The 25,148-nt window shown below is 38.0% G+C and overlaps 1 protein-coding gene across 6 annotated transcripts in view; it reads right to left on the bottom strand.

Moving 5' to 3' along the window:
* CAB39L (calcium binding protein 39 like) overlaps window positions 1-25,148 on the bottom strand; it is a 104,769-nt gene that overhangs the window by 36,340 nt on the left and 43,281 nt on the right. For 3 of the 6 annotated variants that reach the window (XM_055335783.1, XM_055335784.1, XM_055335782.1), the window contains 4 exons: window positions 24,465-24,567; window positions 21,897-22,038; window positions 18,687-18,851; window positions 3,760-3,878 (listed from right to left, as the gene is read on the bottom strand). In XM_055335783.1, the coding sequence (XP_055191758.1) occupies window positions 3,760-3,878; window positions 18,687-18,851; window positions 21,897-22,007 (395 nt within the window). In that variant the 5' untranslated portion in view covers window positions 22,008-22,038; window positions 24,465-24,567. The remainder of the gene's footprint in view (window positions 1-3,759; window positions 3,879-18,686; window positions 18,852-21,896; window positions 22,039-24,464; window positions 24,568-25,148) is intronic. The other 3 variants (XM_055335785.1, XM_055335781.1, XM_055335780.1) reach the window with 1 other exon arrangement.

The raw sequence follows: 25,148 nt of genomic DNA, 5'->3' as shown, positions 1-25,148 counted from the left end.
AGGTTCTCTCTCTCTCACTCTTCCTCTCCCTCTGCCCTTCCCCCCACTCATGTGTCTGCTCCCTTTCTGTAAAATAAATTACAAAAAAATATTCACTTAAAACCTACAGCATCATTTCTTAAACTCCCTTCCCTCCTCCAATTCACTGTGTAGCTGCTTTGGAGCTTCCGCCTGTTAAGCCTCCCAATACTCTCATGAAGTAGGTGGGTCTCCTCCATCTGACTCCTTCCTGCTCATCTCCATGCCTTGTTTGCAAGTGGACATCACGTCTACCTTAGTCTAGTTCCCCTGCCTGGCTTCCTTGCACCAATTTTTTTATGGTTTGTAACTCCCCTTCTGTAGGACAAAGGGTGGGAGCCATGGCACACAATTACACATTAATGCATTCCATGCACACCACAGATCAAAAGGCTCACTGTAGATCTGTAATATGTTCCAGCAGTTAAATTATTAATAAATAACACTTAGAATTAGCTGCTTATCTTCTGTATTATTTACAGAAATGGAAGAGAAGTTGTTTTCTTCAATGTAACATAATTTTTCACCAACTTAATTTTCTAAATAAATATCCAATTATGCTGTTTTTATATCTTTCATAAAGCATATATGATATGTAAATGTATCAAATGTATATACATTTTACCATGCAGAAAAGAAATGAAGTTAATTAAATTTATTTACTTATTGCTATTAATTAATTATTAAGTAAGTAATTCATTTTTAGAGAGAGAGCAAGAGAGAGCCTGAGCAAGAGGGAGGGGCAGAGGGAGAGTGAGAGACATCATCTCAAGAGGCCCCACTCAGCACAAAGCCCAATACGGGGTTCAATCTCATCGTCCTGACTTGAGCTGAAATCAAGAGTCAGATGTTTAACAGATTGATCCACCCGGGCACCGCGTAGAAGGTATTGCTTTAGATCATCCATACCCCTGATCTTCTACATCAGTCAACACAATCTCTAGGACAACACATTTTGGCATTCTCAAGGGATCATTTCTTTATAAGCTCACTTTTCAAAACTACTATTAATTTATCCTCATTTCTTGAAACACAAATCTGACGCTCTTTCTCTCTCCAAAACTCTTCAGTGGCTTCCCATCCCCTTGAGGATAATGTCTAGTGCTTTAGAGCTTAACATTTTAGAATCTACAGAAGTGGGTATAAATTGATCACCTTGGCCTTATTCACCAATGACCAGCTGTGCAAATCATATCCTTGTGGGTCCATTAAGACTTGCAGATCCATGTGAGCTGCAAACGAGCACTTTATAATGTTATTCTGACACTTGTATATGGCCTTTATTATATTTGTTTTAAATTGTTTACATGTTTCCATGGGAACTGCAGCTCTTAAGAGGAATACAGATAATAATTTCTTAGATTAGTAGTTCCTGAGTCCCATGTGCTACATGCTGTGCTTCATAAGCATTATCTCATTATCTCACTGATGTAGGTATTACTATTGACTCCATACTGCAATGAGGAAACCAAGACATAAGGAAGTTAGATAACCCACCCACGATCTTATAGTAAGTAATCGGCAGAACCCTGGCTGAAAACACAAATCTTTCTGATGATGCAGAGTCAATGGCATATAATGCAACATTATTTTAGTATGAAGGTAATATTACAAATTTTATTTTTATTTTACAGATAAGAAAACTGAGGTTTGGAAAGGTGTAATATCTTGTCTAAGGTCACAGAACCAGAAGTACAAGAGATGAGAAGAAGGAATAATCAGAGAACAAAAAAGAGTTCTTATAAATTAGAGTAGCTGAAAATAAAATTCAATAGAGTTTATCTCCAATTACACGTAAAATTAACATCTTCCAACACATACAAAGATAAGAAATGGAAAACAGAAGAACTAAGAAATCAATCCTGGAAATTCAACCCTAACAGGAAATCTAGGAAGCAGAAAATGGAAGGGAAGAAAGTTTCAAAGAAAAAATAGGTGACAGAGAATAACAGCAGTGTACCAAAATCCACTGTCCTCTTCTTCCTAGATGCTAGACAACACTTCTCAGATTTCCTAAAGAACTAAGGGGCCAAATGACCAAGTGCTCTCAAATGGAATATGAACGGGAGTAATATGAGCCATTTCCAGGCATGGCTGATAATTTCTCCCGTGTATTTTCGCCTTCCTGTGAGGGGAAATGACAAAGCGGAACAAAATGATCTTAGGATCCATATGCTGAGGAAGGCAGAAGATCCCGCTGACCTAGAACATCTGCCCCGCCCTGTTATATGAGAAATAATCTTATGGGGAAGCCACTCCATTTGCAGGCCTATTTGCTATAAAGTTTTAATGCTTGTTATGAGGTTAGCCTACTCTAATACATATTAGCATATTTCCCTTTCCAGAATTGAAAGACACAACTCTCCAGTAGAAACAATATTTTGTACCAAAATAAAAAAAAAAGTAATCACAGGAACAAATAATAATTATATAGCCATGATAATTTAAATGTGAGTTTTAATAAAATAAAAAGTTAATAAAATAAATAAATATTAATAAAATAAAAAGGACACTGGGAGGAAAAGAGGAAGGAAAATAAAGAAAAGGACTATCTTAGTCTATGAGAAGATCAAAAGATTGTTTTTAAAACTGACAAACTGAAAGATTAGTATTAAGTTCATTCTTTGAAATTTAGAGGTAAATACCAGATGAACAAACAAAAGAGATGAAAGTGGTTGTCTCTGGGCAATGGGACTAAGGAATGGAGAAAGAAGACGCAAAAAGCTGCCGTGGGTTGATATACCTGATTTTTAAACTAGGTGTTATGTATGACCTTATACAGTTAAATACTTTAAAATGTGTGAGAGAGGAAATGGGAACTGAACAGAGATGAGATGGACTAGGTACGGAACAGCATGCTAGGTTTGAGACTGTGGAGTAGAAAGACAGGGCAGGGGAGGAAGAAGGCAGTCTGCTCTCCCCAAGCCTTCCGATATTTAGATCTCCGATCTTCAGGAGTTAGAAAGGCCTCAGAATGCCTAAGAAACATTTGTAAATGAGTATATGCACAAAATAAAAACAAAAAAACCCCAAAGATTCTATTATTTGACTGGATTTTAGTTTTCTGGCTCCCCTGTATATTAGTCTATCCCCACATGGAAGCATGTCGCCTTGGCAGATGCTAGCCACTGGAAGGTGTGTGTGTGTGTGTGTGTGTGTGTGTGTGTGTGTGTAATGAGGATCAGCGTCAGGGGATTTGGCCTCAGGCAAACAGCAAAAAGGGAACTGAGTAGCTAGGAAAAGGGAAGATTGGGAAGCAAGGGTAATAATAGGCAGAGATAGAGATAACAGGAAACTAGAGGACAAAGAAACAGTAAATGGAAGGAATTATTACTTATTATTATTTATTTATTTATTTATTTATTTATTTATTTGAATTCTATTTAGACACAAAGATGCAAAGAAAAGAATTTACTGTAACCTAAGTAATCACAGAGACAGAGATTTGGAGGGCTGACCTCAAGCATGGCAAATAGTTCACCGTGATTCCAAAAGAGAACCCATCACACCTCAAATGAGGCTAATACCTCATTTTTTTTTTTTTTTTGGTAAGTAGGCTCCACACTCAGCATGGAGCCCAACCCAAGACTTGAACTCACAACCTTGAGATCAAGACCTGGGCTGAGATCAAGAGTCGTCAGATGCTTATTACCCAACTGAGCCACGCAGGCGACCCAGTGCTGTGTACTTTTAACAACTATTCTATACTCAAGCCTACTTTAAAGGGAACCATGTACCTACCCCTTGAGGAGCATAAACAGGATATGAGGATGAGCACTAATGTACTCCACAGTTGGACTCCGAGTGCCTATCTGTCTTCTCAGGATGTTGTTAAATATCTGGGTCACATCTTTTTTTCCCTGTCAAAGAAATGAACAACCATTAAATTGCGCACTTGAAATAGGTGAATTATATATATGTAGTATAAGTTATAACTCAAAAGCTGTTTAGGCATTCACACACAAAAGAAAAATATCACTGTTCTTTGTAATATCCCAAACCATTAATTTATTCTGGTTGTATATCTTTAGTCAGCTATGCTTTCGCACATTCAGAGTCTACGAAACGGATGCAGCTCTGTTCCACAGGATTTGCACTATGGCTAATTTGAACAATTAGAATATTTCTCACAGTAGTAAATGAAATGGCACAGAAGAATATAAAATAGTAGTGACTAGGATACAATTGAATTCCTTAGGCTTTTTTACCTTTTAGCTTTATATAAGAAGAAAATTATGGTTAACATTGTTAAACCTTCTTAAACGAGGAGGGAAAATAAAGATATAAATAAAGATTTTAGCAAATGTAGGTTGGAATCAAATTTCTTTCTCTTAGATGTACGTTTTATTAATTTTTTCCTTCCCCTTTATCCATTTTCATTCCAAGTTCGTGCATTAAAAAAAAAAAAAAAAACAAAAACGTGAGTGTTTTATTAGGTGGATCTATATGATTTGGGTGATTTTAAGAAATCCTATGTAACCTAGAGGAATAGAAAGGACCACTCAGTCGTAGTAGCCTGACCCAGAGGAACTATAGCCGGTCTTGGATACGACTTTTTAGAGTCTTCATTTACAAGACTTCCACTCTCACACACCCTACAACCTGAGGCTCATCTGCTTCTCCAACTGAAGCTCTGAATTGAACGGGAATTTTTTGTTTGTTTATTTGTTTCTTAAGACTTTAAGTAATCTCCACACCAGTGTGGGGATTGAACTCATAAACCCAGAGATCAAGAGTTGCATGCTCTTCGGACTGAAGCAGCCAGGCACCTGCAACAGTGGTTTTTCAGATGACCAAAAACAAAACAAAACAAAAAAGGACAAGGATGACATTCCATTCTCAGTTACTATGGCCCTGATTCTGGCCTTCACCTCTCAACTGAACTGTCATGTCCTCCACTTCAAAGCAGTCTTCACTCTGCAGCTAGAAATGCAAATTTGATTATGACATTTTCTTCTCCTAAGCTCTTTAATGCCTTCCTTTTGCTTAGGAAAAAATCCAACATCTTCCATGACCTGGTCCTTGCCTCCCTCTCTAGCCACGTCTCGCTTTCCAATTCCTACTTCAAGTTCTATTAATAACTGCTTGCTGTACTATATATACTTGTACACAATCTTTCATTCCTATACCTTTGTCCACATTATTCTGTTTTTCCCGAATGCTTTTCCTTCCTTTCTTTTTCTGGCTAAATCTTAGTCATCCTGTAACTGGGGTTGCAGGGGTGCAAGGGCCCCCCGGCTCCAGGGTTCCCTAACACACTAGGTTCAGCCACTCACTGCTGACAAAATCCAAAGGCAGAGAGTGGTGGTGTAACAAGAAAGGAATTTATTTCGGCAAGGCCAACACCAAGAAGACGGCAGACTAGTGTCTCAAAGACTATCTCCAAAGTGCTGAAAATACTTCTAGGTTTATATAAGGAAAATGTGGGACAAAGTCTGGTGGGTATATGTAAGTAAGCAGTAAAGATCATTGTCTTGGGGCCCATCACGTGGGGTCTTGCTGACGCCAGGGCACACCTTTTTGCTCGAGGGGGCAGTTCTGGTTCCCATCACGGGATGCTTTGCTTGCAGGGGTGTTTGGCCTGAGCTAAGAGATAAACTGGAAAGAACTTAATCAATTCTAAGGCACTGACAGGCCAAAATGGAGGTAGCTGACGTCCTCTTTCAATCCTGCAGGTTCAGTTCAGAAGTATTCACCTCTAGGATAACTGCCCCTCTCTCTATGTGACCAAAACACCTTGGCCCACATAGACCAGTACCCCTGCTTCCCTGTCTACTCCTACCTTCATCTCTACCTCGGTCATTGCAGCTAACATTTAATAAAAGTACTCACTCTGTGCCAGGCACTTTACACTAAGAACTTTACATGTATTTTCCAATCCTCATAACAACCTTATAATGTCCATACTGTAAGTAAGGAAAGTAAGGACAAGCGAGGTGACCTTATCCATGTGGGATAGCCAAGAAGCCAGGACTCCATCGAAAACTGATGGAATCCAGAGCCTGAGTTCTTAGCCATCATACTAAACTGATTCCAACACTGAACGGTACACTGAAATGAATGAATTTTGTCTCTAACTCCCTCATCACACTGTTAGCTCCCAAGGAGAAGCCATATTTTAATGGCCATAGTAGGGCCCAGATATAGTGGGCATTCAATATTTATTGGACTGATTTATCATGTTAGAGGAGTGGTCATCCCATAAACTCTTTTTTTTTCTTTTTTTTTTTTTCCATAAACTCTTTATCACAAACCCGGAACACTGAATCTCATGTATATGTTAATGTGGCACTTTAAAATTTTTTTGGTTTTTTTAAAAAAATTTTATTTATTTATTTTATTTACATCAGTTGGCCAACATATAGTACACCATTAGTTTCAGATGTAGGGTTCAGTAATTTATCAGTTGCATCTAACACCCAGTGCTCATCACATCATGAGTGTGGCACTTTCTTACCATCAAGAGAACAAGGCTCAAAATGAAAAGAAGACACTAACATTATTCAATTAATTACTCAATCTTTTTTTTTTTTTAAGATTTTGTTTATTCATTCATGAAGAGACAGAGACACAGACAGAGGGAGAAGCAGGCTCCATACATGGAGCCAGATGTGGGACTCGATCCTGGGTCTCCAGGATCACGCTCTGGGCTGAAGGCAGGCGCCAAACCTCTGAGCCACTTGGGCTGCCCTAATTAATCTTAAAGCTACTACTCATACAAAATATGGACTAAGTACTAAGAACACTAATCAATATGTACAAAAAACATTCTTAAAGGATATCTGCAAGGATGGAATAGTCTTAAAGGATTCACTTTATCAAACATTGGCTTGAAATGGATCACAGACTTAAACATAAAACATAAAACTATAAAACTTGTAGAAAAAAATAGAGAAAAGTCCTCAGGATCTAGAGTTGGGCAAATAGTTCTTAAATCTGACATAAAAACACAACCTAGAAAACAGAAACTAATAAATTGGTCTTCAACAAAATTCAGCACTTTTGTTTTAGAAAAGATCTGGTTAACAAGGATGAAAAGGCAAGCTATAGACAGGGAGAAAAATACTTCAAACTATATATGTGACAAAAAAACTAGTGTCTAGACTATGTAAAGAAGCTTCCAAACTTAGTAGTAGGAAATAGTAACTAATCAAAAAATGGGCAAAAGACACGAAGAGATATTTCACCAAAGAGGATCTACAGATGGCTACAAGCACATAAAAGATGTTCAACATAATTAGCCATTTGGGAAATGCAAATTAGATGACCAGGAGATATTAATACACATACTTATCAAAGGGCTAAATAGTGACAACACCAGATGCTGACAAAAAAGCAAAGAAACTACTCTTGTATATTGTGAGATCAAACATATACAGTCAGTCTGGGAAACTATTTAGCAATTTCTTTAAAAACTTAACATGTGGGGCAGCTGGGTGGCTCACTCAACTGAGCGTCTGACTCCTTGTTTTGGCTCAGGTCACGACCTTGGAGGCCTGGGATTAGGTCCTGAGGGGACCTCTGCTTTGGGGTGAAACCTGCTGGAGGATTCTTTCCTTCTGCCCCTCCCACTACGCTCCCTCCCCCCCCCCCCAGTGAAGTAAATACATAAATCTTTTAAAAAATAAAATAAAACAAAAACTTAACATGCAACTACTATACTAGCAAGTTGCACTCCTGTTATTCATCGCAGAGAAATGAAACTTGGCCATAGTGCCAAGTGGCTTTATTCGTAAATAACCAAAAGCAGGAAACAACATGGAAATCCTTGCACGGGTAAATGGTTAAACAAACTGCACTATATACACATACCAGGGACTCAGCAATAAAAAGGAATGAACCTTGATACATGCAACAACTTGGATGAGTCTTAAGGAATTATGCTGAATGAAAATGCCAGCAACAAAAGGTTCCACAACCTAAGTGTCCATCGACAAATGGACAAGGAAGATGTCGTATATTCCTGCAACAAATATTACACAGCCGTAAAAAGGAGAAGATGTGCCATTTGAGATGTGGATGAACAGAATGAGTATTAGGCTAAGTGAAATAAGTCAGACTGAGAAAGACAAATACACCGCATGATTTTACTCATGTGTGGAATCTTAAAAAAAACAACAACCCACAAATGAATAAGCAAATAAAATGCAGAATTTGACCTATAAATACAGAGAACAAACCGACAGTTGCCAGAGGGGAGAAAAGTGTGTGTGTGTGTGTGTGTGTGTGTGTGTAGCGGGGGGTTGGGTAAAATGGGTGAAAGGGACGAGGAGATACAGGCTTCTACTTATGGAATAAATTAGTCAAACAGCATAATGAATATCGTCAATGATGTCATAATAGTGATGTATGGGAAACGGACGGTAGCTACACTTGCAGTGAGCATATAATATATGAACTTACAGAATCACTGCGCTGTACACTTGAAACTAATGCATCCTTGTATATCAGCTCAAATAAAAAAATTGAAAAGATTACACAGTACATGGTTCCATTTATATTCAGATTACAGAATGGAGAACTGATTAGTGGTTGCTAGAAGTCGAGGATGGGGTAAGGGAGGTGACTGGCTATAGAAGGGCAAGGGGAGGCATCTTTGTGGTGATGGAAATTTTCTAAATCTTGATTTTATCAATACCAATATCCTGGTCATGCCACTGCGCTATGGTTTTGCAAGCTATTGCCGTCAGGGAAACTGGGCAAGTTACATGAGATCTCTCTGTATTATTTATTGGTTGTCCTGTTGGAGCAAGTTGGAAGAAGAAAGCAGGGCAAGTGCCCACTAGCTCTTCAGGGCCCTTGGGGAAATGATAGCCAGCAAGCAGTTGCATGCGAATTAAAAGCCAGAACCTCACAGGGCAGCTGTAAAGCACGATCAAACCCCTTCCAGAGACAGACTGGGAGATGCGTGTTTTTGTCGCGCTTCCTCTGTGCTAGTCTGGGAGAGGTGGGGATGGTTGCAACAAGTGCTCTTACACCCATGAACAACTGCTCCTTTGTTTGCTCTAGTCCCGTGGGGCTCATGAATGCAAGCCCTGTTAGCTTTCATGCATAGGTGATTTAGGGGACCATCCCTCAACTGACAGCCTTAAAAGCTGGGGCACTAGAGGCACAGTCCAAACCCTCTGCTCCTCAAAGAGAAGCTGGGCGTTGGGGTTCCCCCCTCCGACTGTACGGTGCTATGCCAGGGGCTGGGGTTTAAGGCCAGAGTGTGTCTCAGCCTTTCCTCCCCATTTTCATGTGGGTATTTTCTCAATTGCCCGATGAGTAGGAGTAAATCAGCTAATTTCTAGATTTCTCTTAGAGGGAATTCCTGCGTGTGTAACTGTACATTCTGTTCATCCACAGGAGGAGGGAAATTCAGGAGCCTCCTATGTTACCACCTATGTCCAGAGTCCCAGAATTTTTTAAATGGTAAAAGTCAATGCCAGTTCTCATATATTGCTGGTAAGGATATAAAACAATTTAACAATACCTGACCAATGTCCTAGAATCTCAAATTGGGAAATCTAGTCTAAGAAAATAATCCTAAATAACAATCTTAAATACAGAAGAAAAGTTTCAGGTGCAGAGACTTTTTTTAGAGAGAGAGAACAAATGCCCGTGTATGCATGTGAGGGGTGAGGGTGGGGTAGGATGAGGAGAGGGGCAGAAGGAGGAGAGAGAGAATCCTAAGCAGGTTCCACATCCAGCACGGAACCTGATGTAGGTCTTGATCTCACAACCTTGAGATCATGATCTGAGCCAAAATCAAGAGTCAGACACTTAGCCAGCAAAGAAATCTTTATCATAGTGGTGATAATAAAGAGTTAAAAATAGTATGTTCAGAATTAGGCATGGTTACATAAATTATGGTATATGTAATGGGCAGAAATAAGGACATCAAAATGTTAGTAACGATTACCTAGAAGAAAAATCTCTGGCTAGCCTTTGCTTTCAGTTTATTCCATGGAGAGAAACAGAGAAGGCTAAAAATAAGGGAGAAAGAGAGAAAAGAATTAAGAAGAAAGAAAGGAAAGGGAGCCAGGGAAGAAGAAAGAAGAGTTTTAAAAAGGGGGAGACAGATTTAAAAAAAAAAAAGACACACAGGAAAGCAAATTTTATCTTCCTTTAAGAAAAACACACTATACAAAATCCAAATTTTAACAGAAAATTAGGAGCTGAGTCTTCATTTTAAAAGGATGCTTTAGGATCAGTTGCTCTCATAATTTTGAAATACTGAAAATGTTCATACTGCTTCATACTAGATGAGTTTCATTTCCCAGATGTTAAACGATATACTTGTATAAGGGGTATAAGCTGTAAATATAAATAAAATTTAAAATGAAAGAAGTCATCTGCTTTGTTCACACTTTTCTAGACTCCACAGTAATCCTGCACAATATCAATCCCCTTTGAAAAGTCATGAGAGCATGTTTTTCATACTTCCCAGTGAAATGCCACAAGGACATTTCCATACGGCATTCCTGTGAGCAGGAGAAACGAAGTTCCACAGAACTCTATCCAACTTTTACACAGAGGAAAACATTCTTCTGGTTCATTAGCAAATAATGTGCAAAGGCAAAGGAAGCCCCCCACGGATAACAAAAACAAGCTCTGATACCAGGAACAGTTTCTCAAATCAAAGGAAAGGATTAGAGAAAACTTAAACAGGTACCAGATGATTAATGATGGTCCTGCCATAATACAGAACCGTCGCAGATGTCCATTCACCATGCTATAACTAACTAGAGTAAAACCTTAGCTATTTCAAAACCAGTCTTCAGCAACCCTCCGACTGCTAGATTTCAAGTTCTGCATCTAGAAGTTGCCAGAAAAAAAAAAAAAAAAGAAATCTTTGATGATATTGAAGCCATATCTAGAAATGACCCAAAATGTCTGAAATTAGCCAGTAATTCTAAGATTATATATAATGTAACTGAACAGATGCCAAACCTGAGGCAGCACTTGCATTAAGCCGACAAACTCGAAAAGGTCAGCCCTGGCATGAGATAGTCAACGATTATCTGCAGAATGAATGATACATATGGAGGTATCAACTGGAATTAAAAAAAGAAAGAGAAAAAGAGAGAAGAAGGAAGCAATGAACAGCAGGCACAGCAATTAGAAGTAGCTGCTGATGGGAATCCCTGGGTGGCTCAGCGGTTTGGCGCCTGCCTTCGGCCTGGGGCGTGATTCTGGAGACCCGGGATCGAGTCCCATGTCAGGCTCCCTGCATGGAGCCTGCTTCTCCCTCTGCCTGTGTCTCTGCCTCTCTCTCTCTCTCTCTCTCTCTCTCTCTCTCTCTCTCTGTCTTTCATGAATGAATAAATAAAATACTAAAAAAAAAGAAGTAGATGCTGATAAAGAGCATCCTTCACAATAATAGAAGTGAGAAGGCAAATAAAGGAGTGACAGAGAGCAGCATTGCAAAAGAAAACGGTTATTTTAAAATTGCAGCCTTTGACATGTATAAACAATATATAAAGAATTCTCAAAATTCAACCACCAAATAAAAAGAAGCCAAAAGATCTATAAAGACAGTCTATAAAGACAGTTCACAAAAGAAGAGAGATGATAGCAAATAAACACATGAAAAGATGCTCAACATCATCAGTCATTAAGAGAATACACATTAAAATCACGATACAGGGGCAGCCCAGGTGGCTCAGCGGTTTAGCACCGCCTTCAGCCCAAGATGTGATCCTGGGGACCCGGGATCAAGTCCCACGTCAGGCTCCCTGCCTTGAGTCTGCTTCTCCCTCTGCCTGTGTCTCTGCCTCTCTCTGTGTCTCTCATGAATAAGTAAATAAAATCTTTAAAAAGAAATAAAAGGAGAGAATGTTGCTATTTGCAAATGACACCTTAATTAAAAAAAAATGAAACATAATTGTAGCCATCGAAGTCATGGACCTCTCTCTTCCGCTCTCCGCTCTCTCTTCTGCTCCTGTATGTGTTGGCTTGGGCACAGGGGCAGGGAGAGCTAAGGCGGGGAAGGCAAATGTGTGTGCTGGAATTTCAGTAGCACAACTAGACAGGCAGAGCCACCTGCTAGGGGTTTGGGGTGGGGAGGTTTCATCGTCTGGATAAGTGCTTTTGCAGGGGACCAAAACTCAAACTAAACCAATTTACAGATACTGGGAACATTCCAGAGAACCCAAGCACAGGCCAGCTCAGAATTAGTTGCTCTCAAATTGTTTTCAGTATAATTATATTTACACGTTACAAGAGTTCCAACACAGAGCTCCTTCCAAAGCCCTGGCCCTCCCTATCTCCCCCCCGACCCCCCATCTTCATTCTTCTGTCTTTCCTGTAGGCAGGCTTCCTCTATGTTTGTAGTTTCCATGGCAGGAAACCTGACCACTGATGCAGAAATTACATGGAATAGTGTTAGTTCCTAGTTACAGGTGAGGTTCTTCTTTTTTTTTTTTTTTTAAGATTTTATTTATTTATTCATGAATTCATGAGAGACCTGGGGGGCGGGGCAGAGACACAGGCGGAGGGAGAAGCAGGCCTCATGCAGGGAGCCCGACTTGGGACTCGATCGAGGGTCTTCAGGATCATGCCCTGGGTTGAAGGCGGTGCTAAACCCCTGAGCCACCCAGGCTGCCCCAGAGGTGAGGTTCTATCCCAGTTTCAGTTCCAGAATCCTGCAGAATACTCTGGCCCTGCTTTGATCAGCTGTCCATTACTAGACCAATCAGCTGGCCAGGGTGTCATGCTGCACAAAAATCTTGCTGCCACTGTAACCATGTGAATGGGGAAGAGGGGACCACTCCTCAGAAAGTAGAGGGGATAAAATATTTTGTACATTCTACATGGTGTGAGGAGTCTTTATCCTTACGGCAGGTTACATTCCTTAAAAAGTATGGTGGGGTCAAACTAAAATGGTCATTGTAAAATAAATAAATAAATAAATAAATAAATAATAAATAAATAAATAAATAAAATGGTCATAGTCTTCATTTTTATAGAGGGACTACAACCAATTAACACGTTACATTTCTGATTAAGAGCCTGATGCCAAATACCATTTCAATCATCCATAAATTATGTATCTTTATAGGATAAATGTCTCTAAAGTTTATATTCATTAGTTTAAGAGGGTAATGAGTACATAAAATTTCGTTTAATATGATACAGTAGGGGATCCCTGGGTGGCTCAGCGGTTTCGCGCCTGCCTTTGGCCCAGGGCGTGATCCTGGAGTCCTGGGATCGAGTCCCACGTCGGGCTCCCTGCATGGAGCCTGCTTCTCCCTCTGCCTGTCTCTCTCTCTCTCTCTCTATCATAAATAAAAATAAATTTTAAAAAATAATATGATACAGTATTTCCTCATCTATAATTGTAAATTCTGGGATGCCTGGGTAGCTCAGCGATTGAGTGCCTTCGCCTCGGGATGTGATCCTGGAGACCCAGGATCGAGTCCCACATCAGGCTCCCCGCAGGGAGCCCGCTTCTCCCTCTGCCTGTGTCTCTGCCTCTCTGTCTCTGTGTCTCTCATGAATAAATAAATAAATCTTTAAAATAAAATTCTGTAACTTAATTTGTCTAATGATGGGTACAAAGTATATGAACAACCAAATAAGACTCAAAACCAACTAGAATCAGTGCCCTACACACAGTCAGCATTTCAAATTGTGAAATGAGTGGAATACAGTCAGAGCTTATGTCTTATGGCTTTATGATTTTTCACTTTTACAGTAATAAAACCAAAGATGAAGAACCACTTTAAAGAGGGCCAAGGAACTGAAAAGGATTTTTTAAAAGGGACAGAAATTTTCAAAAAATTTAGGGCTATAATATGGGCACATGAGAAACTGATACTGGAGCACTAATTTTGCTGACTTTTTTTTTTTTTAAGTAGCAAGAAATCATCATTAGGCATTAAATGATCACAGCAGAAAGTTTTTTGCTTCTCTGAACTGCTTTCTAATTCAGCCTGAACAGATGACTTTGCATCCACCCTCGTTTTGCAAAGCACAAAGCACACCTGCCCTTAAAATGAATGCATCAATAAATTTCATCCTTTGATCTCTTATCACATTGTGTTTCAAAACATCAAGAGTCTGAAGCTGTGTCTTGAATAGTGGCCAAACCTCAAAAAACACAGCTCTGAGTTTGATCCTGAGCCCATAAAATCTGAAGACTTGCAATCTCAGCCACAAGTCTTTTTTTTTTTAACTTCATAATAATATGCAGAAGTGGTTCTTTTTTATCAGCAATATTAAGGTTTAAAGGATTAGGTTAAAATTTTATGGCTATAAAGGAATGAGATTTTCTTTTTTAAACCATTTTAACTCCAAGATCTCCCTCCTAACTAGCCCGTAGTCACATAACAGTAGGATCCTCTAGCACTTTCTGCATCCCGATGGGCCACTTTGCTCTGGGTTCCTGAAGGAGAAATGGGCTTGTCGTATAGGTTCCCAAAGCAGTCCCTGCTACCCAAAAAAGCCACTGCCATGGCCACCATCACCGCTGTCCACTCTGGATAAACCCCTGCTCCAAGCTCCTCTCAAGCCTGTTGATGGTCTTGCCTCCTAAAACTAGTTATTTCCTCAACACTGTTTACCCCAAGTCTAGAAAACTGCCCCTATTCCTTCACGCAACATATACTATTAGTACTTAGTTCTTTTATCAAAGGTTTAAGGGTAACAAAGGGTAATTATAGTAGAGTGCAGAAACAATCTCGAATCCTATGAATTGCTATTATTAAAGGCTTATCAGTGGTTTCTCTCTCTCTTTTTTTTTTTTAGAGAAGATTTATTTATTCATTTAAGAGAGAGAGGGAGAGCCAGTGTGAGCAGGGGGAAGGGCAGCGGAAGAGGGGGACAAGTAGACTCCCTTCCAGGACCTTGAGATCATGATCTGAGACGAAATCAAAAGTCGGACGCTCAACCAACTGAGCCAACCAGGTGCCCCGGGTTTTCAGCATTCCTGATCATCTTTCTCCTTAAACCCCATCCTCTATCATGGTTCTGGAGTCTTTCCCTCACCCCCAAACTTTTTCCTACTTCTCTTCTATTTCCTACTCCTACCAATCTTAGTCAAGGAGAGGACATCTCTCAAATTTCTGTTACTTTATTCTGCAAAGGGAATCTAAGCTCTTCTCTTTCATTCTTTTCCTTCCAGACACTGCCTAGAGACCTAACCTACAACTAACAAAAATCCCATCTAGGTGTCCTCTAAACAAAAATCAATTTTTCTCTGTAAGGAATTCTCCATCCTTTTAGGTTATCCAGCAAAAGCTACAGCCCATCCCTAAATAATATTTTCTTTTCTTCCTGTTATAAACACATACCAGAAATTTTACAGTCAAATGACTCTTGTACTTTCCAACAAACCCCCAGGAGAGCCTATTCACTTACAAAATGATTATTGTCACTCTTGAACTATCTGTACACAATTTACTAATTCCTCAAGAAAAGTGGCTTACTGCTGTGCTCAGAATACTTTCTTTTGGTCTAATTTCCTTACTTCTGCTTCAATCTCTCATTCTCATTCATTCATTCATTCACTCAACCAACCAATGTACATGGCACTAGATGTGGGAAAGTGGATCCTAGTATTCAAGATAATTTCAATCCAGAGGGGGCTGTAACCAGTTCTACCTATGAACCAAGACACAAGGAGGGCAGAGTTCCGTGTGATTAGACTGAGTTTTAAAATTCGGATGAATTTTATCAGGTTGTCATAGCTTCCATGGATACTTTAGGCTTGAGATGGAAAGTTGCTATTAGCAGGCTAACCATTAGGTCCTCCAGTCCACAGAGATACACAGCCCATTTCTACAAGGAGGCTAATAATACTGCCTCGTTTCTGAAAATACTGTATGTAGCCAGGGGAACAGAGTTGTGCTCAATTTTAACTGCTTTTCATTTATTCATTCAACTAAGAAGTATTTATAAGTGTCTACTTTTTAGGGGCTTGAGAAGGACAGTTGCATCTAATGAATATCACATTCACTTATAACTATGTTCTAGGCATCATGTTAGATCAATGAACAAAGTCAAGAATTGTCTGATCAATTGTACTTCAATAAGGTCAAAAACAGAAAGAACTGTCTGCTTTTTTTATTACCAAAATAACATCTTCATATTGATAGTTTTGAGTCAACGGTAAAAAATTATATCCAGAATATTATTTTGGAGAGGGACACGTATAGAACGCATTTTATAGAGAAAATGGAAAGTAATCCACAAAAGTAATTTATTTGACTTTCTACTTTTGAAGAATTAATCTTCAGTTACATGGAAAATGAAAATATTCAGAAAGTTCTTTCCCTGAGAATTCCAGAGAGTAAAAGTTTACTTAATAACATATAAGTCAACTTTTAGGCAATTGAATGTCTTTTTTAAAATATTTATTTATTTATTTATTCATGAGAAACACACAGAGAGAGAAAGGCAGAGACACAGGCAGAGGGAGGAGCACGCTCCACACAGGAAGCCTGACGTGGGACTCGATCCCACGTCTCCAGGATCACGCCCTGGGTTGAAGGCGGCGCTAAACCACTGAGCCATCTGGGCTGCCCTGGCAATTGAATGTCTTAATTCAAAAATAACTATTAAAGTAAATTTACTCTCTAAATTTATTTACTTTCAGTATCTGTGTAAAATAAGGGAAACTTGCACAAGTATTTCCTATTGTTCCTCTTTTGTTATCTAAGCCAATGTTAAGTAAAGTTGTAAGGTGCCCAAAGTCTGTCTTGATGTACTCCTACCTCCCTAATTCTTGGGCAGTACTTTGAACCTATACTGTTCTGTGGCCGCTCAAGACTTCCCTAGTTCACTGGGCCTGATGACATCTCATTCCTGACTCACTCTTCAAAACATAACCATCCTTGGTCATATTCCTTCTAGCATCCAACTGAAAATTGGGCTAATCTCATAAACCAACTCAGGCTAATATATTAATTAATGATAATAATAGCTTAATACATTTCTGCTTTAAGGGAAATGTGCAAAACAAGAAGATTTATAGAAATATAAGACTGTAATCCAAGAATAGGGAGTATTTTCCCCATTTATGGTTACTGACCAACCAAATATAAAATTAAAGTAATAAACAAACAAAAAAAACCCCAAGGGTAATAACAAAAATAAACCAGTTTACATTTTAGTTTGAAAAAAGGAGGAAAATGAGAATATACTACCTGACATTTGTGTATAGCCTGCACATGTATTTATTTTTCTTACGTAGCTATATATATATATATATATATATACATGTTTTTTAATCCAGTTTAATATTTAAAACAGTGATGTTAGGTTCATACTTTTCCTATTTTAGAGAGAACAAAAGTTAGTCTCCAAGAGGTTACATTACTGACTATCAAATAGCACAGCAGGGACTCTGAACAATTCTAATGCCAAATATTTTTCCACTATGCACAACTCTTGCAAGGGTTCATGATATCTCATTTGAAACCAAATAAAAGAAACTTGAAAATACACAGATGAAAGGATAAAACTACACTCCATTCTGCATACGGCCAGTTTAAAAAGTAAGGAGTAAGATGGGGAGGGAGAGTCAGCAAGCCAGGCAAGAGGAAAGAATTGGAAAAGAGATTATTGAGTAGAAATTGTCAAAGATAGAAACAGGTAAGAGAGGGAAAGAAAGAAAAAAACAGGTGTGCCTGAGAGGAAGGATGAGTTGAAGTCTGGACCACCTGGGGTCCTCCGCTCAGTGCTGTGTCCAGCCAACACACCTGGCTACACATCTCCAGAGTGGTCTTGCACTGCATTCCTTGTTCTTGGCTCGAGGCAGCCACAAATCTTCCTCCATTTAAGCTGTCCAAAGAGCTGTGGGCTAGTATTTCCACAGATGCCCCAGAGCCCTGGCCTTATCTTGGTCTAATCACTGTAATCACCATAATTAGTTTTCTTTTCACTTTGTTGGTGATGAAACTAAAAGCTGTTTTAGAAATCTGCATTTTCTTGCATCTCTGAGAATCAATGAAAACCCAAGCACCTGGTATGACCGTAGTAACGAAACAACAAACAAATCAAAATCAAGACTTCCATCGCTGAAATGGCCAATGGCCAAACTTCCCTTATGTACATGCTGTTTACTGGAAAACCACTGTTCTCAAATATACCACAGATTAATAAAATGCCTACACCTGTTCACCATCCACGTTTCTAAGTTTTTGTTTCATTTACTTCACTTATTATTCAGGTAAATTGGGCATAACTGCTTTCAAAATGAGGTAAGTATCCTACATTGCTAGCATTTGACAAACTTCTGAAATCATTGGTATAATATTTGAATTAAATGAACAGGCCTGAGAGATACTGAGTTTGAATCCCAGCTTAGGCTCTGAGTAACTTGACTGTGCAAATTACTTCATATCTTGGATCTTTAGGTTCTATATCTATAAAATGAAGCTGATCACATAGGACCAATCACACAGGTGGTTCAAAGAAAGAAACTCAGAGATGAGTGCGTGGAACTGTACGACATGGAGTAAGCACTCAATGTTATCTCTTCTTATTGCCACCAACCTTGCTCCAGAAAATTTAACCTATAAGATTTCTTCTTACTTTATTAAGGAAATTTGAGAATTTTTAGAAAAATACTGGGCCTTTATATAGTATATGAACAGTAATAATAGGAAGTCAAAGTCAACTCTTTATGATTATAAGCACTACGCTTGAACAGAAGTGTCATCCTTTTACAGATGGGTTACCTCGAAGTCTATGAGCTGTAGGTCAGCAATGAGCGTCACCAGCAGCCCACTATTGTAGAGCTCTTGTGCAAGCTGGGCCACAGCTTCTGTGGGGGGCTCCTTGTCATTTGTGCCACATAGAATCTCTTTCATTGCTTGCAGGGATTTCGACACTTCCTCTGAAGCCTGGTGACCAGAAAATAGGCTCACAGTTAAGAGGAATGAAAATTTTCAAGCCACAGACAAACAAACAAACAAAGAAAACCCACCTCATGGATTGCTTATTTACGAACAAGGAACACTGTACAGTTACAAGCAAACAAAAAAACCTGTTTTGCCGACATTGCTTTTCTTATTTTGGAAAAATGTCGCAAAAATTTATTTATATAAAAAATCTCTAGTCGTTCTATTGGTCAACATAATTGAAACACTCTTTCTTTAAAACACACTCAGACATAGTCTAACTAATCTAGTCATTATAAATTTTACTCTTAAAAATCAAAATGAGGGGATCCCTGGATGGCTCAGCGGTTTAGCGCCTGCCTTCTGCCCAGGGCATGGTCCTGGAGTTCCAGGATCGAGTCTCACGTCAGGCTCCCTGCATGGAGCCTGCTTCTCCCTCTGCCTATGTCTCTGCCTCTCTCTCTCTCTCTCTCATGAATAAATGAAATCTTAAAAAAAATCAAAATGTTTTGAAGACTTATCAGTTAGCTACTGTTTATTAAAAGCATTTGTTAAAGTTTTTCAACAAATTCCTATGACTGATTTTTTAATGGACTATGTAATCAAACTGAATTGTCAAACACACAATCAAATTATCAAAACTCACTAAACTTTGTTAATCTACTTGTCTCTCCCACATGATCATTACTTTTTTTTGCTCTCTATGAAACTTAAAAACAACAACAACAAAAAACTTCTTTATATTGTAAAGAGTAATAAGGACATCCACAGAAGTAGAAAGTAGATTAGTGGGTACTAAGGCCTGGGGAGGTGACAATGAGGAATGACTCCTAACGGCTATAGAATTTCTTTTGGGGGTGGTGAAAATATTCTTGGATTAGATACTGGTGATGGTGGTAAAACCTTGTGAGAATACTAAAAATCACTGACTTGTGCACTTTAAAGAGGCAAATTCTATGGTATTTACTTACTCAATTTTACTATCTATCAGGTGATCTTATTTACTTACTCAATATTTATTTACTCAATAAATCTTTTTAAAATTAATACAGGTGGGATCCCTGGGTGGCGCAGCGGTTTGGCGCCTGCCTTTGGCCCAGGGCGCGATCCTGGAGACCCGGGATCGAGTCCCACGTCGGGCTCCCGGTGCATGGAGCCTGCTTCTCCCTCTGACTGTGTCTCTGCCTCTCTCTCTCTCATTCTATGTGACTATCATAAATAAATTAAAAAAAAAATTAAAAAAAAATTAAAAAAAAAATTAATACAGGTGAGCAAAAGAGAACAGGCCAAAAGGTTTACAATTTGATCTGCTGAATATTTTTAAAGAAATATAGTTTTATTACTTTCAAGTATAGATCTGTAATCATTATAACTAAATATGGGAATAAAGAGAATAAGACATATTAAATAAAAAGAATTCATAGTAGCATGACACTACTGAAAAAAAAACAAACAATTTCCAGATACATCTTACATCTTACGATCTGACTGAAACAATCATTAATTAATTAAGGGTTGCAAATTTCTTTTGAGTGTGAGATTTATCCACAGAAGAGTACTTTAAATTACATGTGGTTAAGAGTAATTACAAACTGAACATCTGTGTGACCATTACATAGGTAAAGAACAGAATACTTTCAGAAACCCTGAAGTCACCTGAATGCAACCTTGCCAAACTAGAAGTATGTTTATGTTTTTTAGGACAATCGTTTCTTTACTGTGCTTTATAGTTTTCTCAACTGTTTGCATCCTGAAATGATATAGTTCAACTCTGATGTTTTTGAACTTTTTGGAATAGCACGTGTGCCCTTTTATGAGGTGCTTCTTTCACTCAGTATTATAAATGTGAGATCCATCCAGACAGCTGCACCCAGCCAGCAGTGCTTTAATTTTCATTGCTCTCAAGTATTCCACTGATAGCTGGACTACAGTTCATCAGTGCTACCTCTGATGGACGTTCGGGTTGCCTCCATTGAGGGGTCATTATGAACAGCAATCAATGTATGAACACTCTTGTACATGCATCCTGGTACACTAGTGTAAGACTGTTTCTAGAGTTAATCCTACGAGGAGAACTGCGGGGTTTTGGCACAGGCACATCTTCATATTTGACAGATGATACTAGCTGGTTTCTAAGGCAGTGACAACAATGTATGCTTTATCCTTCACCATGGATGAAAGTTCTCATTGCTCTCCACCCTCGCCAACACTTAACATCACCAGATAGTTTTCATTTTTGCCAAGACAGCAGGTGTGTAATATGAATGTATGTGGTTTTAATTGGCCTGTTCCTGAGTAATGAAAATGAGTATCTTTTTATGGTTTTTTCTGTCTTTTGCCATTTATATTTACTCTTTTATGAAGGTCATATCTTCTTTCTAATTGAGCCAATACAAATATTGTATAATTGTAATTCAATATCGTAAGTATGCAAAAATTAAAAATACATTCTACATCTCTTATAAGATGTAGGACAAAAAATATATTTCTGCCTCACTAAAGAATACAAGATCATTTATACACTTGGATGGAAAGATACTAAATAATATTTATTTTATAGATCTCTTGTCTTGCCATAAACTAACCAGTCACTTTAGAGAGAAATTGAGTATGAAGGATCCAACATCCCTTTGAAGGAATAAAATACTAGGAAAAAAATTTTACCTATGAGGAAAGCCTGTTTGGTGGGACCTTCAAAAAATGTTATAATGAGGTTGTACCATCGTAGATACCATCAGGTGATCTTTAAATAAGAATGTTCTATCCTTCAGGTCAGTATAACATTATGTACCAGTGTAACGCCTTAGATTTTTAAGCTCTGTAGTCTAGAGGGATCCAAGTTTGATCAGAGGCTCAAGATAGTGAACCAAGAGTTCAAGGCAACAGGCTCAACAGCTGAATAAAACCTGAAATCAATTTAAATGTATTTATTGGGACCTCATGCGCACATCACAGACCATATTTGGGATCCTTTATCAAGTTTTTACATGGGTTTTTGGTTTTGGAATATATGCACTTAAATAATAATATTGTCATTTTAGTTCATACCTTGTCTGTTTTCTTGTCTTGCTTTTCCAAAATGGCCAAGTTGTCTTTCAGAACTTTCACAATTTCTGCTGGATTTTTGTGTGATTTACTAAACAAAGGCATTTTTTTCATCTATAGAAATCTCTTCTTCCAATATAGAATGCTAAAACAAATAAGCAAATAAAAATCATGAATCTAACTTCTTAAAATTTTTCCCGAAGTTTTTATTTAAATTCCAGTTAGTTAACATACAGTGTAATGTTAGTTCCCAGTGTACAATATAGTGACTCAACACTTCCATATAACACCCAGTGCTCCTCACAAGCACCCTATTTCGCCCATTCTCACATCCACCACCCCTCTGGTACCCATCAGTTTGTTCTCTATAGTTAAGAATTTGTTTCTTTGGGATGCCTGGGTGGCTCTAGCGGTTGAGTGGCTGAGCGTCTGCATTCGGCTCAGGGTGTGATCCTGGGGTCCTGGGATCGAGTCCCACATCGGGCTCCCCGCAAGAGCCTGCTTCTCCCTCTGCCTGTGTCTCTGACTCTCTCTGTCTCTCATGAATAAATAAAGTCTTAAAAAAAAAAAAAGTATCTGTTCCTTGGCTTGCCTCTCTCCCGTTCTCTTTTTTTCTCCTTTGCTCATTTGTATTGTTTCTTAAATTCCACATATGAGTGAAATCATACTGTATTTGTATTTGTCTTTGTCAGACTGACTTATTTCACTTAGCATAATACTGTCTGGATCTATCCATATTGCAGAAGGTAAGATCTCATTCTTTATAGCTGAACAATACTCCATTGTGTTTGTGTACACTATATTTATATATATATAATATAATACACTATATATATTTATATATAAAATATCTTTATCTATTCATCAATCAATGGACATCACTTAGACTGCTTCCATAATTTGGCTATCGTAGATAATGTTGCTATAAACATCTAGGTGCATGTATCCCTTTGAATTAGTTGTTTTGTATTCTTTGGGTTAATAACCAGTAGTGCAATTGCTGGAGGGTAGTTCTATTTTTACCTTTGTGAGGAACCTCCAATCTGTTTTCCAGTGTGACTATACTGGATATATACAGTTTGCAACTAATTCAACTCTTAACGTAATTGAACTGTTAAACCAAAATGTCTTAGGTGTTTTCAATAAGCTTAATTCAGTAATTTGAAACATCAATACTGATCAAACTAAAATGAGTTTCATCAAGTTTCACATCAAATTTAAATATATGTAAATATTTTAAGATAGATATTTTAAAACCTTTGCCTACAAGTTTTTACTTGAAGTTTAAAACTTTTTCTATGATGCAAATACAAAGATTAGGGAAAGAATCCCCAACAGGAAAAGAAGTAGAGAATAAGTTGATATTTAAAACTAGATTTTTAAAAATTAACTAATGAGAGTGATGCTGCCGTTGCTGCTGATGACAACAACGACAGTGACAGATAAAATAAAACATGTAAAACAAAATTGGGATTGGGATCCACATACCGTGGTAAGACAATATTTAATGCTACCCATGACAATCACAAAATTGAGATATAAAATTACTTAGAATGTTATTTATTTACTCTTCAAATATTCAGCTGGCCATACTCACTGAAGAAATGAAGACTACCATGGTGGAGGGTAAGGAGAGTGAGGGAAAGGAGTAGTAATTCTTGTTTTTGAGAACATCTATTTACATAGAACAGAGAAAGCTGAATATGGCTGTCATTACCCTACTGTAATGTAAGTATTTAGGGAGAAAATTATAATTGAAGTCTCCAGTTAGGAGAGGCATATTCATGTATTTTACAGTTATTGGCAAAAATATTTCAAATATTACAGAAACATGATACAATAAATCAAAGTCTACCATTAACCAACAGCTCAGAGATAACAAATATATCAGTTTGGTATATGTTCCTCCTGAATTTTTTCCTTTTTTAAAAAAATATTTTATTTATTAATTTAACAGAGAGAGAGAGAGTACAAGCAGGGGGAGCTGCAGAGGGAGAGGGAGAAATAGGCTCCCCACTGAGCAGGGAGCCCAATGTGGGTCTTGATCTCAAGACCCCGAGATCATGAACTGAGGTGAAGGCAGATGCTTAACTGACTGAGCTTCCCAGGTGCTTCCTGAATTTTTTCATACATGTAAAAATAAATATATTTTAAAACAAAAATAGAATAGTAAACAGTATTTTGTAACTTTTCCCCATGTTTTAATATCTTGAATATCATTCAATGAGTATACGTTTAGATCTACAATAATTTTATATAGTATTTTATTATATAGATACATCACATAATTTTTATTATGTGGCAATTTATTAAATTACTATATAATTTACTAATACCTTATTGATGGACATTTGGGTTAATTCCATTTTTCTTAATATTTTTCTTATTAACAATGATGCAATAGATCAGTGGCATAACCATGGCTATAGTTCTCAATTCCTAATTCCCCTAGATTCCTGTTTCTCAAATCTGGTTCCCTAGAACTTTTCTTTATTAATCAGCCCTACACATAAATAAATGAAATTGGGGGCATATTTAAAAGCATATATAGTATGGTAATAGGGTGGGTACCGAAACAATCATTAGGTAGTCGGACAGAGCAAGCCAACTGTTGCTTCCTCCCTGAATGATCTTGTAAACAGGATGTGATCCTCTTAAGGCTCTGTGTTCTCACCTGTAAATGGAAATGATAACATCACAAATGGGTTGTGAGGATTAAAGGTAAGCAGAGCACCTTGCACAGGGCCTTGTATAAGTAAAGTACTCTATACTGTTGAGCTGCTATTATTACAGAAAGTTCTGTGATATAATGAATGGATTATTACACAAAACAGAAAGGCATAGTAAGTGAGACATGATATTGTCTTAATTAAGTGTCCTAGACACTTCTGTCTCCTTGAGTCACCTACACCTTTTGTCTTTTAAAAAATACATATGTTTATTCTTTGAAGGTTAAATACTTAAAGTTAGAACACTTAGTTGTTTTCTTAAGGCTACATGTTTTGTGTTCTATTTCTTCATGTAGTTCTACTGCACTAAGGAAAAGATAATCGACTGTGATAATTTCAACTAAATGCTCCCTGACATCAAATTAGAGTACAAATAAGAGTATGGCATCATATATATGAGATGACATGATTTTTGTCCATTACCTATTGCTCTCTCAGTTCTCAATGTATTGAGCTAATTCTAATGCTAATTCTGGTAGTACTACAAATGTTTTCAGGACTCCCATGTTAACATGGTATTAGCCAC

This window comes from Nyctereutes procyonoides, unplaced genomic scaffold, assembly GCF_905146905.1.
Source record: "Nyctereutes procyonoides isolate TBG_1078 unplaced genomic scaffold, NYPRO_anot_genome, whole genome shotgun sequence".
Classification (NCBI taxonomy): Eukaryota; Metazoa; Chordata; class Mammalia; order Carnivora; family Canidae; genus Nyctereutes; species Nyctereutes procyonoides.
The sequence above is the reverse complement of the archived record's forward strand: the minus strand, read 5'-3'. Positions and strand labels throughout refer to the sequence as shown.